The sequence below is a fragment of the Heloderma suspectum genome, chromosome 14 (assembly GCF_057233095.1).
Source record: "Heloderma suspectum isolate Gila_16-S chromosome 14, 16-S_ref, whole genome shotgun sequence".
Classification (NCBI taxonomy): Eukaryota; Metazoa; Chordata; class Lepidosauria; order Squamata; family Helodermatidae; genus Heloderma; species Heloderma suspectum.
The window spans coordinates 1,894,457-1,909,061 of NC_139471.1; the positions used below are offsets into that span (position 1 = coordinate 1,894,457).

Consider the following 14,605-nt stretch of genomic DNA (forward strand, 5'->3'; position numbering starts at 1 on the left):
AAACTATACTGTTGCTTGAAATGTGTGTTGGCTGAGTTCTGCTGGTTGGAGAGTATGAAACAAAGCATTGAGATCACAGAGGGGGAGAGATGTGTGAGCTTGGCTTCAAGCATGCTTTATTTTTAACGTCATCATCATGTGCTTCCTCTGCTCCACATTCACTTAGAACGCCGAAAGCGGTCACATTGCCCCTATCCTGGAAGATCCACCCGGATTGCAAATTGTTTTGGGGGTTCAATTCAAGGTGTTGATTTTAACCTAAATGGCTTAGGGCCTGATGATCTGAGGGGTCACCATTCTCAGTAGAAAGCTGCTCAGCTGTTAAGATCTGCAGGAGAAGCCCTTTGGAAGACACCCTTGCTGGCAGTGGCCTTCTTGCTGGGCACGAAGGGGTTCCTCTTGTGTCACTCCCAAACTCTGAAACTTCCCTTAAAAATTGCAATGGGTCCCCACTCTCTCTGCGTTCAGGAAACAGGCCAAGACGCATCTTTTTATGTGGTTGCTGTGCTTGTTATTTTGTCATAGTTGTTATGGCATCCTGGGGTTGTTTCAGACCCCCGCTTTGCATGCAGGAGGTCCCAGTTTTCATCCCCAGCAGCATCTCCAGGTAGAGCAAGAAAGACTCCTGCCTGAAACCCTGGAGAGCCGTTGCTGCCCGTCAGTGCAACCATTCCTGGGCTGGGTGGCCGATGGCCTGACCCAATATAAGGCAGCTTGCTGTACTCCCGTGTTAACGTGCTGGTAGGTTTTTAACTGAGGATGGTTTCTGTGTTCTGACATTTCTGTAAGCCACCTCGGTTTCATCTTAAATGGGAGCTGGAAGGGACGGCTGCCTTTTGCAGCTTGGCTGTGCGGGCAGAAGAGCGAGCAGAAGCCTCGAGTTTGGAGCTGGCTGGGAAATGTTGCTAGGGAGAGTTTCCGGGTAAAGAGCCTGCCAGGATAGTGGGACTCGGGCTGATCCTCCTGCGGGACCCTCAGGGCCCGGGCGCGCCCCCTCGCTCCCCCCCCCTGTAAACTCGCAGGCAAGACCCTTCACGCGGCCACGGCAGAAAGCAGGGCCGCGCCCCCGCCCTCCCCGCGCGCGGCAGGGAAACCGCGCCTGTTCGGCTGCCCCCGAGTGCCCCTCGCCGTGGGGAGCGTAAAACGTGGCCGAAACAGGGGGGTCTCTCCCCTGATGCTGCCTGCGCTCTGGCTGCCCTGAGGTCTGATTAGACAGGGGTGGTCCTGAAGCGGGGGAGAGGCTTCCGAGAAAGCGGGGCGGGCGGGCGGGCGGGGGGCCTTCCTCTCCCCGTCCCGCGCCCGCCCGAGGCAGCCTCGCTTTCCCTCTGTGCAGCCCAACTCACCCCGCCTTTGCTTGATGTCACATCCTGCTCCGACAGCCTCTTCCCCCTGCTCCTGCCAGTGCCTTGGAGCTGCCTTCTCCCTTCTCCCCTCCCTTCCTTCCTTCCTTCCTTCCTTTCTCTCTCTCTCTCCCCCCCCCCTTATTTTGCATCCCGCTTCGGCTGCCCCCCCTCCCTCCGCTCCCGCCCCTCTCCTTTCAAGGCGAACTTCTGGCGATAGCCGAGAGGTCCCGCTTTCCCTGCTCGGCTGAGCATCCCTCCCGCCGTGCCTGGCGCCTTCGGGGCAGGGGGCCGCTAAGACAGGCGCGCGGGAAGCGGCAAAGCGGGCGAGCGGGAGGGCGAGCGGGGCGCCCGGCGAGACGGAGGCGATGCCGCGGACGGCGTCTCCTGCGCGCGGCCCCTTCCCGGGGTGCTGAACGCGCCCGCCGAGCGCCAGAGCCGCCTCGCTGCGACGGAGCCCGGGAGCCCGCGGCGCCGAGAGGCCCCAGGAGAGCGCCAGGACCGCCGCCGCCGCCGCCCCAGCCCAGCCCCGCTCCTCGGAGGACCCCCGGCTCGGCCAAGCCCAGCGGCTGGAGCGGCGCGCCCCCACGCCATGCGATCCGCCAGCAAGCTCCTCAGCCTCCTCTTCCTCCTCCTGATGGGCACGGAGCTCACCCAAGTAGGTGCCTTCGAACCGCTCCCATCCCCCCCCATCCAAGCCACCCACCCACAACGAAGGGAGGGGGCCTCCCTTGCCCAGGTCGCCCTCTCCGCAGCCTCGCCCTGCCGTCTTCCCCCCCGTGATGGGCACAGGACTCCCGCTCCACCCTCACCCCGGCCAGGGAGCCCCACCCGGAAGCAGGACCGGGGGGGTCTTTCTTGCCCTGCTGCAGCGCTCCTGCCCTCTCCGATTTTCTCTTTCCCTGCCCCATTTTAAACTGAGCATGCACTTAAAGGCCATTTCTTTTAAGTTCTTCTGCGGTGAATAGAAATCTCTTACTGGGGGTGGAAGGTTGGAGCGTGCGTGTCAAGGCTGGCGTCTTTCATTGGGGGGCGCCTTTGTGGGGAGGGAGGCAGCTGGAAATGGCTGCACCTCCTCCTCCTCCTCCACCACCACCACCACCACCACCCAGATCTTAAGCCTCAGCCTCCTCCAGCCCTCCCCAGAACTTGGATTAAAAGTTGAGGTCCTGTGCTTAAGGAGGAGGTCCCTGCCCCTTGACGCCCTCTTGGCGGCAGGGAGGACTGGGGAAAGAGGCTCACACCCCCAGCTGGTTCTGAACCAAGGAAGCTGGAACGCGACTGAAGCTCTCTCCACAGGACCGCGATCGGTCCTGGGGGCTTCGTTTGGCTTCCCCCGCCCCGACGTCGGAAGGGCTGAGGCACAGGTGGGATGGGCTGGTATCGGGCATTGCTTCTATGAAAAGTCCTTAGGAAATCTGGCCTTACTTACACGCTTCCCAGCAGAAGGTGAGAAGATGCACGTTAGAATCCATGGCTTAAAAATGGAAGAGAGGGCTAGCAGTAGCAAACTTCCTTTCCTCCCTCCTGAAAACTGCCATACCTGTTTAGCAGCTATAACCCTTTGCCATTTCACCTCCCTTTTAATGTCCTGCAGCCTTTGCCAAGCCTGCACCCTCCAGATGTGTTGGACTGCAAACCCCATCATTCCCAGTGAGCATGCTGGCTGGGGATGGTGGGGTTTGCAATCCAACATATCTGGAAGGCTCCGGCTTGGCAAAAGCTGATGTAGTGAGAAAGGGTGTGTGGATCAGAGGTGGGCAGCTGGCTTGACTAACCAAGATTTAGACACCAAAATGACTTTTAATGTTTCTTCCTCTGCATGGTGGGAGAGTGGGACCCCCCACTACTTTTTAACATTTAAATTAGCTGACACTTTCCTCTCCCACCAGTTTGATGAAAGGAAAAAAGGACTCTTTTACTGGGAGAGAAAGTATTTTCTTCTTCATTTTTAGAAACAGTATCTTCCGAGGAAGGAAGTAGTGTCCATGTGTGTGTCAAGAGGTGTGTGTGTGTGCGGGGGGGGGGCAAAATGTAGATTCAAGATTCAGAAACCAAGCTCTGCCTAGAAACAAAAACAAAAAAAGAGGAGGCATATAAAAGCAGACAAAGGCTCTCTTTCTCTGAAAAGCATCTACAGCAGTTCCCCTGTCATTATTCTTTTCGCCTCTCTGCCCTGTGAACAAAATCTCTTCTTTCCCTTTTTTCTCCCTTGGTTGCCTTTGAACTTGAAATCTAATGGAGAGAAAGGCGCTTTTTGAAACTGCTTAGGCCTTTTAATAATACAAAGGACAACAGGGGAGGGTGGGGGGAGTGGCTTTTTAACTATTTTTTTAAACCAGAGGAGAAGAGCCATGGTTTTGTTTGGGGGGAAATTGGAAGCAGGTATGAAGCCTGGTGGCTGACAGCAAAATGTGGGTTTTATTGGGTACCTGTGTTTGTGGAGAAAGACAGACAGAGAGAGAGAGAGAGAGCTTGAGAGAGAGAGAGAGAGCGAGCTGCGCAAGCCCCAAGACTGGACAAAGCAGGGGAGTGAAATGTACAAGGCTTGTCCTGAAACTGGCAAGAAGTAGGTTCCTCTCACATCTCTGTGAATGTGATCAGGAGAAGACACCCGTGCATACTCTGTGTCCCCGTCCTGGGCAGCGTGTGTGTCTCTGACTCCCTACCTGCTTCTCCTAGCAGTGTTGACCCCCAGGAATGAATAGGAGAGAGGCATCTCACGCTGCCAGCGAACCTCCTTCCCTCCCCATTAATGCCTTTATCCTCCACGATTGGGAGCACCTGCCCTCCACACACCTATATACACTGTCCGCCTCAAGGGTGATGCAGTGATTGCGTTATTCACCCTGGTGAAGGGCCCCTCCTTGCTTTCTCCGCCCGTAAACAGGCTTGACAAGGGGAGAGGTACATGGAAAGAGAGCTGGTGGGTGGAGGGGGGATTATGGGGGAGGGGAGTCCTAACTCAGCTTGGCTCTTGGGCCGCTCCTCATTCCACCCACATGCCCCAGGTGTGGAGAGTGGCCAGTCTGACAGGGTGGGGGAGAGAGGATGTGGCAAATGCTAAGGCAGAAAAGGCAGCATCTCAGACTTGTGTCCCGGGCTTTGGGACATATCGATGATGATGATTGATGATATAACCCCCTCCAAATGATTTGAGGAATGTATCTCCACCGCGTCTGATCAATATCCACTCTATTTTGAGAAAAAGATTGTGATGATGATACTAAAAACTATTGGGTTGGATCCAGGATATGCCTCCCACAAGAGAAAGGTCCCTCGCCCTCATTTTGGGGGTCCCCACTCTCCACGCACACCACAGCTCATCCCATTCCACAGGGTCTCCTGACTCTCTGTGCGGCATTTTCAGGGGACTGAAGGGGCTGCCCTGGGGAGGGGGGAGGGGGGGTGGCTTGGCTGAAGCCCTCCCTCAGGAATTCATGGCTGAGGAGAGATTTGAACTGGGGGCTTCGGGGTTTTCAGTCCACACCCTGCACTCGTGATGCTTCTGGGCAAATAATGGCATTGGAAAGAGTGTTCCTGAACATGTGTGGATTTCAGTCTCCTATTTGCATCCCCCGCCCCCAAGAAAAACTGGGTCAGTGGATGGGTCAGTCAAGCAATACTGAGCTGCAGCTGCTTGTCTTCTAGAAACCAGCCCATTCAGACTTCCCCCAAAATGTAACCACTGGCCACTCGCAAGGTGCAATCCACTTGGACATGTCCTTGCACAAGGCCCATTAATAGGAGGCGTGTGTTGCCCCCACCCTACCCTGAGAAATTATTATTATTATTATTATTATTATTATTATTGATTTTCACTTGAAATTCCTCAGACATTTACCCAGCACAGGAAGATCCAAATCCACTTTGGCACTGCACTTTTAGCAGCACCCAAACTGAAAACCACCACGTTTTCAAAACATTTTAGAATGGAGCACTAGGGTGCAGCTGTCAGGAGTGGGAGGAAGAAATGGTCTGGGATTCCAGCAACACCTCTGACCATGTGCAGAGCACAATTCTTCTCCTTACCCCTCCCACCAAATAGGAATTGGCTCCCACATTCTAGCCCAGAAGTAGGCATGCTAGCGCCCTCCAGATGTCTTGGACTACGACTCCCATGATTCCTGAACATTGGCCCTGCTGCCTGGGGCTGATGAGACTTGTAGTCCCAAATATCTGGAGGATGCTGGCTTGCCTATTCCTGTTCTGGCATGTCTGAAATTGGGAGAGAGCAGATTCCCAGGACAGACTGTGCACTTCTCTGGAAAAAATGAGCCTCCGCACATATCTCATTTGCAAATTAGCCATGGCATCTTCAGCCCCGAAGAAGGGACAGATTGCTCTGCAAGGCCCTGAAGGGCCCTGTTTGCTCACTGCCCTTCTTCCTTGCCTCTGGGCATGGCATGCATGCTTTCAAACTTCGCTCCTCAACCTTAACGCTGCTTTTTTAAAAGCCTCCAAAAAAACAATGAAGAGAAGAATGCTCAGAGCACCCAGTTAGTTAAGACCAATGCATACACACACTCCTGGTTACAGTGTTGCGAAACACTGGGGAGGGGGCCATAGTTCTGTGGTAGCGCCCCTGCTTTGTGTGCAGAAGGTCCCGTTTCAATCCCTGGTGTCTCCAGAAAGGGCTGGGGGAAATCCTGCCTGAAACCCCAAAGAGCCATTGCTGCTGGTCAGTGTTGACAACGCTGACCTAGATGGTCTGATGCCATGTAAGGCAGCTCCCTATATTCCCATTTAAATCACCCCTTTATTCAGAACCATGAGGACTAGAATCATGCATTGTTTTTAGGGGAAGGGCTGTAGCGCAGTGGTAGAGCACAAGCTTTGCATGCAGAAGGTTCAGTCCCTGGCAGCATCTCCAGGTCCAGCTGGAAAAACTCCTGCCTGAAGCCCTGAAGAGCCATTGCTGCCAGTCAGTGTCAAGCATACTGGGCTACATGGACCAAGGCTCTGACTCAGTAGAAGGCTGCGTCCTGTGTTCTTCCATCTATATAGGCTGCCTTCTGGAGAATTTGGTCTCCTCTTGCCACACTGTTTCCCAACTCCTCCCTCCCACGACGGCCAATCATGCCTAAGAGAACAGTGCGTGCCCATCATGGCGTGTGCCTGTGCAAACCCTGAGCATAATGAAGCTGCCTCTAGAGAGTTTTGGTGTGTCATCATCAGAACACATGCAGCTTGGCTCACTTGCCTGAAGCATCTGGACCTGTGTGCTCAGAGGATTTCAGCCTGCACGCTGCAGTTCAGCTCTGAGATCAGTCATATGAGCCAATGGACAAGTGCAAGTCAGGTGACGATCTCTGATGCCCATAAAAGCTTCTGCAGCCCGTAAAAGCTTCTGCACGGGGGTGCTGTTAGGCCGACAGGACACAAATCTGCATAAAATGTGCATGTGTTGATTTACATCTGTATATGCAAATTTAGAAATAATTAATAGGATTTATTTAAATGTCACAGGAGGCAATGCCAGCAAATTCATTTCTCATACAAATCATCTCAAACAAAATAACTTCCTGCCCCAGAACATCCCAAACCAATGGAATTTTGTTTGCTTGCTTGCTTGTTTGTTTTTCTAAGCTTAATTGCCATGCAGGGAAAGATTGGGGGGGGTGTCGCAGCATGAAGGGAGGGGAGAGTTAACCCTTGAAAACTGTCCCTGGGATTGCAATTAAATTGTGACAAAGACCTTCCAGTGACACTAATGGACATTCAGCATCTTGGGGAATAGATGCAGAGCCCTGGGAAACAGATTCGGGGGCCAGGCTCCATTGGCCCAGCCCAGCCATGCCATGGCTTCTGTGTCAGGTTTGGTTGCTGGTCTGAGCAGCCCTGTTTTTATGTCTGTATGGTACACTGGGGCTGGGGCTGAGAAGGGGGTCATTTTCCTGTCATGCACTTTCGCTCTGCCTGTGACACCTCGTAGTCTCTGTCGAAAGGGGCGAGAGCAGTAGAAGGCTGGTGTGCAGCTTACCCCGACTTGGGGAGACGGAAGCTTTGGGGCATGTTGCATTTCCAGCTTCTCTTTTATTCCTTCTGATCCTTAGACAGGCTGGGGATTTGCTGTTCTGGGGATTGACTCTGCTCTTCATTCCATGCCGCCTGCCTTCCAGGTGAACTTAGAGAATTTGTAATGTTAATTCCTGAATCAGAATGACCTCACTGATGAGGTTCAAGAGCTGCTCTGATTTTGCAGCATTTCAGAGGAGAAGTAAAACTTACCTCTTCCAGAAGACCTAGGTCTGCTGAGTTACACAGGCTACGTATTAGCTACCAAGCCAAGTTCAAGGTCTTGATAAAGCCCTAAACAGCTTGGGAACAGGTTAACTGATCACCTGCCCTGATATAGACCTGTGTGATCCTTAAGATCATCAGAGGAAGCCTTAGTGGTGCCATGACTGCCAGATTGTCATTTTGTGGCAACCCAGAAGCAGGCCTTCTCCATGGTGGCACCTACCTTGTGGAATTCCCCCACCCCCTGTATTCAGAAGGAGCCAACTGGGGCCAATTAAAGACTCATCCTTTTTTTCATACAAGTTACCCTTGTATGAAAAGGGATTCCCACAAGGTGTACTGTTTCAGGCCATGAGTTCTGATGATGCTTTGAGATGTAGAGTTGGTTGCAAGGTTCTGCTATGGTCCTAGCTTTAGCAGGGGTCAGGTTAGGTCAGGTTTCTCAGGGAAGCAAGACAGGAAGAGATCAGCACCATGGAAAGCTCCAAGTGGGGCTGGAAGTAGGGATGTACGAAACTCGCCTTTTCGCGGATTAATTCGCGGTGGGGGGGAGGCGCTCCGTCCCTCCCCCCGGAATCCTCAATGGGGGGGGGAGGCGATCCGGTCCTCCCCCCCAGAATCCTGCCCGGCCGGCTCCACTCCACAGCGGCTCCGCAGAGCAGCCGGCCAGGGCCATCCGCAGCCGGATTTCCGGCTGTGGATAGGCTGGTGCGGCCGCAAATGGTGGCCACCGTAGCGGCTGCCATTTGCGTCCAGCCAGTCTGCCGTGATAGGCTACGTAAGTATTTATCTTGCCTATCATGGCTAACCCCCCCCCACACACACACACACACAAAACCAGCGTACACAAATGGCAGCGGCTACAGAGGCCGCCATTTGCATTCCCTATTTTTCGCCATTCTAGCCTACGTAAATATTTACGTAAGCTAGAATGGGGGGAAGGAACGCAAATAGCACCCACTACGCTATTTGCATTCCCCTTTTTTTCTCTGTAATAGCCCTATGTAAATATTTGCGTAGGCTAGAATGGCGAAAAATAGGGAACGCAAATGGCAGCCGCCGTAGCCGCCACCATTTGCGTACACTGGTTTTTGGGGGGAGGTTAGCCGTGATAGGCTATGTAAATACTTATGTAGTCTATCACAGCTGCAAGGACGGCAATGGCGGCCACAGCAGCCCGGCTGTGGCCGGCCAGGAGACCAGCCGCTGGAGCCGCCGCCGCAACCGCCGCCGCCGCCGAATCCGCCGCATCCACCCTGGGTAAGTTCCATCCCAGGGGATTCCGCAGGGGGTCGGGGGGATAGGAGACCATTCCGCCACGGATTCCAGGGGGGCGGATTCTAAAGAATCTGGCCTCACTGGAATCCGTGGCGGAATTCTCTGCCATCCCTAGCTGGAAGTCAGACAATGTTGTCTGTATGTTGCTCCAACAAGGAGGAGATTAAGATTGAGCCTTAAATAAGAGTTTGTCTTCTGTAAGCTGACTGACTCCACCTCCACAGTGACTGAGGCTTTATCACTTAAAGAAACCTGACTTCTCTTAGCAGCCTGAAGCTGTGATGATGTGGCAGTGGCTGTGGCTAGGGATGTCAGAGAAATCCACAGAGGATTCAAATGAGTTCAGATTTCTATGACGCTGACCTGTGAACTGGAATTTTCCGAGTTGCACAGATTCTGTGGACTTGCGCACTGCTTTTTTACATTTGGGGGCAAGTTGCACTAATGTGCACTTGCGCTAGTGTGCACTTGTGTTAATGTGCCCTTGCACTAATGTGCATTAGTTTAATTGGAATGAAATTCTCATACATCCCTAAAAAAAATCCAGTTCTGTGAATGAGCAGATGACAGAATGGAAGATGCCTGACAATTGGCAAAATACAGATGGAACAAATTTAACAAATCCATTCCATTTGTTGTACACCAGTTGCTGGGGAACATGGGCAGGAGGCTGCTGTTGCACTTGTGTCCTGCTTGTGGGTTTCCTGTGGGCAGATGGTTGGGCACTGTGTGAACAGAATGCTGGATCAGACAGACCCTTGGTCTGATCCAGCAGGGCACTTCTTATGTTCATGTTCTTACGTACATCCCTAGATGTGTCAGGCCAGGGTCCTCCAGTGTTCTGAAGAATGAGGTCATAGGGAGGTGGAAGCCCTGTGACACCTTTCCATGACCAAATCCTCTCCCTGTGCTGTTAATTGTGGAGCCTCTTCTGAGGGTAAGGCTTCAGGACCCCCTGAGGATGAAGGTTCAGGGTCCTGGTTCATGACGCAAGGGAATCATGATGTGGTTGTACAGTCGCACCACGTTTCCTTTTTCCACTCAACATGCATCTGTCTTCCTGCACACTGGTATGCTCTGAGATGGGTGGGCAGGAGGTAGACCTCCAGATGTTTTGGACTTCAACTCCCAGCATTCTTGACCATTGGCCATGCTGGCAGGGGCTTCTGGGAGCCCTCCACTAAGGAGATGGGGCAGAAGAGACATAAGCAGAAAATTGTGGCCACGTAGGCAGGGCCTGTATTCAGAACCAGGTCCAGAAATAATATAAAATGGGTGGTGGATTATTAATGCATCAGTGCTGCTCCTGATAATTTGGGAATCCAGCGCAGAGAATTTTGCAAAGATGTGTTTGTTGCAGGCATGCTAGCTTTTTCACACTTCTCTGTGCCTGCACCCATTCTCAACACAATCCTGCTGGGGCTGTTGAAATGACAACTTGGTACAAGTTGTGTTGGTTGCTGGGCATGGAAATAGGTCTGAGGTGAGGGTGGGGGGAAAGCTGTGGAAATACCCCCACCAGTGCGATTCCAAAGGAGAAGAGGCATTTTGGGGCTGTCTTCTGGATGGAAGTCCACAGATTCCTCACGCCACCTCTAATGTCCCTTCCCTGCCTGAGTTTTGGTAGCATACTTGCCATCAACGACACTGCCAAGCACCTGGGCGGGGAAGAGCGAAGAGACAAATTCACAGGTATGGGGGACATTTTAGAACAGGGGGGCCAGGACCTCAGGCCTGTGGGCGAAATCTGGCCTACCAGGGGTCCCAATTCCCCTGCCCTGCCCCCCGTCCAGCCACTACCAACAATTTGGTGGTTTCACAGCTTTTGCCCCCTTTTTTCTGTCTACAAGGTTGAGGTGCCTCTCCAAAGGCTTCGTCACTGGCCTTCAGGGCAAACGATTTGGGGCGAGGTGGACCAAGGGACTGGCCCAGTACCACTGCAGGCACAACCACACCTGATTTAAACAAATCAAGGTTCAACAGGTGTGTTTTTTGTTTGCGTTTAGATGACACTTCTGGAAACCAGCTCAGGGGCAGGGGCAGGCTAGTTCCAAACCAGAAGGCTCTTGGTTTGAGGTTGGGACGTGGGGTTGGATCCAGTGCTGCCTCTCCCTGATGAAAGCAGTTCTGTCCTGGAGCCTGGAAGGGGGGTGATCCCTCCAGCAACCCCTCTCTCCCTCAAAATCTGCTCCAGAGGGCTGAGAAAGCCTTGAGAGAAGATGTGAGGGTGGGGTGGAAGGGTGCAGGGGGGAAGAGTGAGGGAGAACGCCCCGTCGCACTAGTGGACTTGTGCCAACGTGAGCTTGGACCTAACCTTAGTCTAGGGAGCTAGTGTGGACCATTGGTGCTCAGGCCTCGGGCACGTTGTCAGAATGGGAGAGGACGAGGGTGGGCAGCCATGGCTCCTGGGACTGGGCAGCAGTATAGCACTTCTGAACTGGCCAGACCTGGTGTCAATGCATGGATATTGGCCGTCTTCTAGTTCACATAGCAATATGCGACACTTCGGACTTCAGCTACACCCACCTCCGGTCTCTCACCCATTATCATATACTGGAGAACATGCCTCCCCTCCACGGGTCAAGCAGGGAGTCCACCTCCTCACCACCATTGTCACTAGCTGCTGTCACTTGTCCTTCTCTGTCTCACTGTTGCAGGCCGGTGTCAAAGGTAGGCATGGTCAGCCACCTGCCAAGGGCCCACACCCCACTAGGACTCCCCTGGCAAGAGCCCCCTGGAGTTGCTCCTCCTCTTCCCCACGGCAACCTGCCTCTTCCCTCACTCTCACTCTGGACCAGGCAACGGTGGGGATGCAAAGGAAGGAGGAGCAGGAGATGCCCTGGCCACCTGGCTCTCTGTCTTCCAAGCGAACAAGTGGAGCAATGCGGAGGAGGAGGAGAAGCTGTAGCAGATGGTGACAATGGCAGGGAGAAGGCAGACTCCCTGAGGGAGGGGGCCCATGGAGGGGGTCTTGCCCAAGGGCCCTCCAAAACCTGGAGCTGGCACAGCATCATTGCCACCACTGGTGGTAAATAGTTTTGGAACTGGGGAAACCTGAGGACTGAGGCCGAGCAATGCCCCTGGCTATAGCTTCCTCCCAAACTCCACCTGGTTCCATGCCTCCTCTGCTGGTTTCATTTTAGTGCCAAAGTAGCCCTTCCATTTCTGGCCTCGGAGCATCTCATGGCTCCTTCCTTCTGAGAACAAGCCTGCAGAAGATGTCATTGACCTTTCAAGGGAGATTATACTTTTGTCAGCAGGGAGACATTTGTCTTTGTTCCTGACAGCTCCAAAAGCTTGGCTTAGTGGAGCAATATTTATTCCACAGTAGGAGCAGATGGAACAGACTGTGCTGTGGAGTGAGAAGGAAGCTCCATGGCTTCTTACCGGAAATGATCAGCTGCAGCCTGTTTCATAAGAGAGCGGGCAGGAAGCACTAGCCTCCTGAGATGGGAGAGGACCATCTCACCGAGTACCAGTGATTCCTTCTCAAGGCCTCACTGACACTGGAGTCTGGGTTCGCAACATCTCAGCCCTGCCTTTTGAGCTCAGCGAACACAAAGCGACCCCCAAGATGAGCAAGCTGGATGATGTGGCAAGACACAGAGACGAAATGGAGTGATGTTTGGTGTGATTACATGTGGACATATGAAACTGAAGTGCATCAAACCACCTAGGCAGTATTATCTGTCTCCCAGGGTCTTAAGCAGAGAGCAATGTCTTCCTCATAATCTACCCCTGATGATTTTAACCTTTAGTACTAGTTGCAGTACTAGTAACAGTTAAGGACGTACAGATTCTGTTAAATCCATTCTGTCTGTGTTTTGCAGATTTTCAAGAGTCTTTCATTCCATCATCTGCTCATGAATGGAATCAGTTTTTTTTATGGATGTACAAGAATTTGTTCTAATGTGCAGTAGCACAAGTGTGAATTAGCATTAATGCGCATTAGTGCAAGTCCACACTCATGCTAATGTGCATTAGCTAATTCACACTTATGCTAATGCACACCTGCACTAATGCACATTAACATAACTGCAAATTTGTGCAAATCCCCCCCCCCCAGTTAATAAATGGTCTGTATGTCCATGGAATCTGCACAACGCAGAAAAAGCTGGTCCACTGTGGAATCCCCAGGTCAGATTCAAAGAAATCCAAACTCATTTGAATCTGTTGCAGATTTTTCCAAAATCCCTACTAGTGGTATTGTCTGGATCCAGCCCAGACACTATCACACAAACATACCAATTCTTTGTCAGTAAAAATGTAGGGATACCATTAATGAGGGTTTTGCTATCGATTTTTTTTTTAAGCCAGCCTGGTTCATCAGAGAATAATGTTGAGCCATGGATACACTGGCAAAAACTAAAACTTAAAATGAGCATGCATTTCTTCAAAAAACCCATTGCTGGGAGTGCAAATTACTTTTGGCAATTTGCATTTCGGCTTATGGACAGAATGAAAAGCTTCGCAACAGTGCGAGGAGCTTGGGTACGATATCTGGAGAGCTTTTCATTAGTGGAAACTGAGAGGTTTTAAGGGCCAGAATAAGCCAATTCAGGCAGAGGCTGCCTTAAACAGTGCATTGGCAGTGCCAGGTCCAGGTTTCGGAGGGCCTTTGGGCAAGAACGCCCCATGCGCCCCCTCCCTCAGGGAGTCGACCTTCTCCCTGACGTGGTCTCCAGCTGCTCTCGTTCCTCCTTCTTTTCCTCATCATTGCAACCACTCGTTTGGCAGGCAGAGCGCCAGGGAGCGAGGCGGCCGCGGCATATCCTGCTCCTCCTCCTCACCACCACTTGCCTGGCCAGAGCGAGAGGCAGGGGAACCAGCAGGGTGCCATGGGAAGAAGCAGGTTGCAACTCCCGGGGGCTCTTCTCAGTGGGCCCCTGCTGGGCCGTGCGCTCCCAGCAGGTGCCCAGACATGCCAACCCTGTGCATTCGGACTGGAAGAAGGATGGATCATTTAACTGAGCCATATATATGTTTTAGTTTTAGGTCTCTTCTTGCACTTTTAGGGAGCTGGGCCATAAAATGAGAGAGATCAGCATACCCACTGAAAAAGGAAGAGGAAAGGTTGCGGCCAGGGTGGCTGCTTCAGAATCACCCTCCCCAAAAGTGGAAATGTATTACGAAAAAAGAGGACGAAAGCGAGTGCAGATCTGCATAAAATGTGCATATGCTAATTTTGCGGGATAGGTGCAAATGTAGAAATAGTTTATACTTTACATAGCAATGTTTAACGTGGAAGACTGTGCCAGGTGATGTGTGGGCCTGTTCAGTCTGCTCGGAAGTTCTAACTGCCAACGGGCAAAAGTTCTGATGGTTCTTTATCTTTAGACCGGAATTGGCCCAGACAGCCCATTAAGCAGAGGACACCTTCAAAGTGAGGACCCATGGACACTCTGGTTGTGGCTGCAATTCTGTGCATACTTACCCAGGAGTAAGTCCCACTGAAATCAGTGGTGAAGAGACATGCATAGGATTTCACTACAATCGGCCATGAACTAAAGACAAGACCACAGTGTGTAATGGGTAGGGAGAGGCATCTTAAGGTGGGTATACATCCAGGTGGGTCTTCATTCTGGGGAGACAGTGTGACTCTGCAGGTGGTGAGGACTGGTGAAGTATCAGCTCTCAACAGCTGAGCTGTGAACAAGAAAGCTCCATATTCAAATCTCACCTCTTCTGCAAAGCGTCTGTTTTTCATCCTCATCCCCCATCTGTATAATGCAGTAAACAAATAA

The 14,605-nt window shown here is 52.3% G+C and overlaps 1 protein-coding gene across 1 annotated transcript in view; it reads left to right on the top strand.

Moving 5' to 3' along the window:
* Nucleotides 1–1,385: 1,385 nt before the first annotated feature.
* OLFM1 (olfactomedin 1) overlaps nt 1,386–14,605 on the top strand; it is a 61,947-nt gene continuing 48,727 nt past the window's right edge. Inside the window, exon 1 of the mRNA XM_084821176.1 lies at nt 1,386–1,998. Within this exon, the coding sequence (XP_084677302.1) occupies nt 1,933–1,998 (66 nt within the window). The 5' untranslated portion in view covers nt 1,386–1,932. The remainder of the gene's footprint in view (nt 1,999–14,605) is intronic.